This window comes from Echinops telfairi, unplaced genomic scaffold, assembly GCF_000313985.2.
Source record: "Echinops telfairi isolate 266 unplaced genomic scaffold, ASM31398v2 ScPeMD7_7457;HRSCAF=8495, whole genome shotgun sequence".
Lineage (NCBI taxonomy): Eukaryota > Metazoa > Chordata > Mammalia > Afrosoricida > Tenrecidae > Echinops > Echinops telfairi.
In genome coordinates this window covers 25,949,495-25,953,158 of record NW_022111357.1, presented here as the reverse complement: position 1 = coordinate 25,953,158, position 3,664 = coordinate 25,949,495, and the positions used below count along the sequence as shown (strand labels likewise).

Below are 3,664 nucleotides of genomic sequence, written 5' to 3'. Positions count from 1 at the left end.
GAAGCTTTTTGGCTATGAGATGGCTGAGTTCAAAGTGACCATCAGGTACATGTGGGACGCACAGTCTGGAAGGTTTGCGCAGATGGGCGACGACGACCTGCCAGAGAGTGCGGACGAGTCAGCAGAAGAGTCGGCAGAAGACAGCGACGACGACTGACCGGGTTGCCCACACACACACCGGGCAGCCCCAGGTCTCCCCTCGCCCCAGCAGCAGGACGCCCCACCCCCCACCCCATGAGGGAGCAGCTATTTATTGTGCGACGGGAGCGGGAAAGGACTGTTTTTATATAAGAATAAAACCTCATCCACGGGGTTCCTCCTATGGGCAGCAAAAGGAACTCTTCTTAGAAAAAGGAGGCTTTGGACTTGTGCTTCTTGTCAGGATTTCCAGGGTATTTGTTCACCTCACAAGCCAGCTTCTGGCACTGGCAGCTTCCCGACCGACCGCTGTGATCAGAGGCACTTTGCAGGGGCAGGGACAACCAGTGGGACTGAGGGTCCTCGCTGCAACGCACACGTACACACCCAACCCAGGGTTGAGAATCCGAGTGGCCAGAGACAGGCTTGAGCTGCGCCCAGGAGGCATGCTCGCTCACATGTTCTGCACAGCCTCCTGGAGCCGGCTCGCTTCTCCTAGGCGACTCTAGTGGTAGGACTCTGCCCAAACTGTTCCACTTCTAAGTATTAAATGGATGTCACTTCGAGTCATCAGCTACTTCAGGGGGTGTGGCCCTGAGTGTTTCTGTCACGCAGAGAAGGGAAGGCCACCTCCGAACCCACTAGGTGAGCAGACTGGATGCACACCAAGGCAGAGGCCACTGAGAGGCAGTTCCTCTGTCTCTGAGCCTCCAACCCCTGTTCCCTTCTCAGCGAGGCCTTGGCGACACTGGGGAGCAGATGCACTGGTGTGTCCCTGGCAGGGAGGTGCCACACAGACCTCCATCCCCGCCTCTGCCCATTGCGGGGACATTGAAACAGTGAACTGGGTGGGAAGAGGCTAGAGCCAAATGGCTAAAGTGAGGGGGAAGATGAACAGGAGAGGTGCCCCCTGCCACCCAGTCAGGCCTGGACCTAGCGGAAGTAGTTGGGACATTCGTGGGCAACCAGGTGCCAGGCTCGATCAAAGGCGTCAGTTGCCGCCAAGTTTCTTCAGCTGCTCCAGGCTGGACATGCCCAGGCATGTGGGCACCCTGCAAGGGACACAGCCAGGCTACTGCACAGGAACATCAGGGGTCAGCTCCGAGTTCTCTGTCTCCTATTCCAGAGAGCCTTTCTGGGCCTTCAGACCCTATGACTAACATGCATTCAGAGCCGCTCATTCCTGCCGATCCACAGACGCCTCCGCCTGGCTCAGTCTCAGACAGGCTCCACTACAGGCTGGTGGGTAGAGTGCTCTACCCCAGGTGGTCATAAAGTGGAGCCATGACAGCAGAAGGGCTGGCAGTCGGGAGGGAGCCCGAGTGGGCAGCTAGGGGGCAACATGAATGCCAATGCACTTGATACCACAGCAGCCTGCAACCTTAGCCCCCTGAAATAGCCCCTTCATATCTGAGACTGGGAGGTCAGCCTCCCTTAGGCAACCCACGCCTGAGTGAAACGGGTCCTGGGCCATCCCCATGGGTGGAGGAGGGTCAGGCCTTTGGGGCCCGCAGAGCTGTCGCTGAATTTTGAGAACATCGGGTCTTTCTCCTAGTCTGACTGGAAGCTCCAGGGAACCTGCCCGCAGCACAGCCGGGCACAGGCTGTTGGCACAAAGGGGTTGGTTGCCAGGCAATTGGTAGCAACTGGAAACAATGGGATTACACACCAAAGAGCTCACCCTGACACTATAGGAAGGCTCACCTCAAATCAAATAATGCTGCCTCCCCTTCCTCTTCCTCCAGAGCAGCAGTTCTCAATCTGGGGGTCGAGGCCCCTTTGGGGGTCGAACCACCCTTTCACAGGGGTCGCCTGATTCATAACAGTAGCACAATGACAGTTTTGCAGTAGCAGCGAACATAATTTTATGGTTGGGGGTCACTACAATATGAGGAACTGTATGAAAAGGTCACGGCATTAGGCAGGCTGAGAACCACGGCTCCAGAGGTTAACCATGGGCGAGGGCAGGCTTACCCGAAGCTAGGAATGGTGGTACATGCACTGTAGGGCTACTCAGGTTATGCTGGGGTACCAGCTCTGTAAATAGCCTGCAGGGCCTTCACCAGGGCGATGGCCTGGAAGTGGTGCTCCTTCCAGCAGGTGAGGAGGGCGGGATGAGGAGTACCCTAGGGGGGCCTCAAGGTGGCTTGACTGGGTCCCCCACCTCAATCCCTGCGGTACTGAGCCGCTGTTGTCTCCACGTCATGCTACTGCACAGCGGAATGCATGTCTGTTTCTGGGCCTCACATCACAACACATCCTTAGGCTGGGGTGGGGCACAAGTTTCTCATGCTTGGTGTGGTGGGGGGAGCACAAGCCCTCAATTCCAATCCCTGGAGCAGCTCTGTGTCCTAGTTCACTCACCGAAAGGACCCTCTGACAGAGCTGGCTCTAGCTGAAGCCACCCTGGGCCAACCCCAGAAGAGAGAAATGGGTCTGGGCAGGCTTTGGAAACAAGAGCAGCTGTTGGGAGCTGCCATGCCCAGCTGGGCAGGGAGAGCCCGCCCGAGAGGCACTGGCTCTGAAAGCTGGCCATGCTATCAGACACCCTTGGTTGCGCCAGGTAAGGGCTGAGATCACAGCCAGGCATGTGCCCAGGTGCCTGAGCATGTCCTGTCAGCTCACTGGAAACTTCTTGAGGGGAGCTCGGTTTCTTTCTTTCTCCCAAGAGGGGAAAACAAAGAGCAAGAACAGACATCGGACGCAGAATTCACCTTAATGGCACTGCTTCTGTGTCCAGGGAGGACCGGGAGTTTAGCAAAAGGAGTTCCCCAACATGATACAACAAGGTGCCTGACACACGGTGGTAAACCAGACAGACACAGTGGTAGCCCCCACTTCAGAGACCCCACAGTGAGTACTGGAGGGGAGAGGTGTCTGTCTGAGGAGTGAGGCGGGCATGAAGTTTCCATATTTGAGGAATGAACCAAGAAAAGGCAGGTCCCAACAGCTGTTCCACTGTGACTTCAGGCGTTGGCAATGGCTCTTCTACTGAGAATAAAAACGTACATTGAATTCGAGTATGAGAGAGAAGAAAATGTTCCCAAATCAGTTGTGATCATGATCGTACAACTCATCTTGACATGATTAAACTATTGAATTGTATGCTATGTATCTTATGTGCAATACTGTTTTTAAAAAATGTACACTCATTTTATCCCAGGGAACAGGGTCAACTAGCCGTGGGACAGGACCAAGCCCCAAGTTTCTCAAGGCCGGACCCCAGTGCGCAGGTTGAGCTCGCCCTCAAGGACATGGGGTCCTAGTTCCCAGTCCAGGTTCTCAAAGACATGAAATAGGGGAAGGGGATGCCTTCCCAAGAACCCCAAACCCAAGGACCCCGCTGTGGCAGCAGGAGAAGGTCCTGGTGACCAGAGGGCAGCCCAAGAAACTCCCTATTTCAGCCAACGGGGGGAACCTACACCATCTTTCACCCTGCTGTTCCCTCCAGAGCTCACCGATTCCTGTAGGTCTCAGCCCAGCTGTTCCCAAAGAAGCGGCCCACAGGCTGTCTCCCGTCCTTGTC

The 3,664-nt window shown here is 55.8% G+C and overlaps 1 protein-coding gene across 1 annotated transcript in view; it reads left to right on the top strand.

Moving 5' to 3' along the window:
* Positions 1–356, top strand: part of MRTO4 (MRT4 homolog, ribosome maturation factor) — a 3,631-nt gene extending 3,275 nt beyond the window's left edge. Inside the window, exon 7 of the mRNA XM_030888027.2 lies at positions 5–356. Coding sequence (XP_030743887.1) covers positions 5–157 — 153 coding nt within the window. The 3' untranslated portion in view covers positions 158–356. The remainder of the gene's footprint in view (positions 1–4) is intronic.
* Positions 357–3,664: the final 3,308 nt, after the last annotated feature.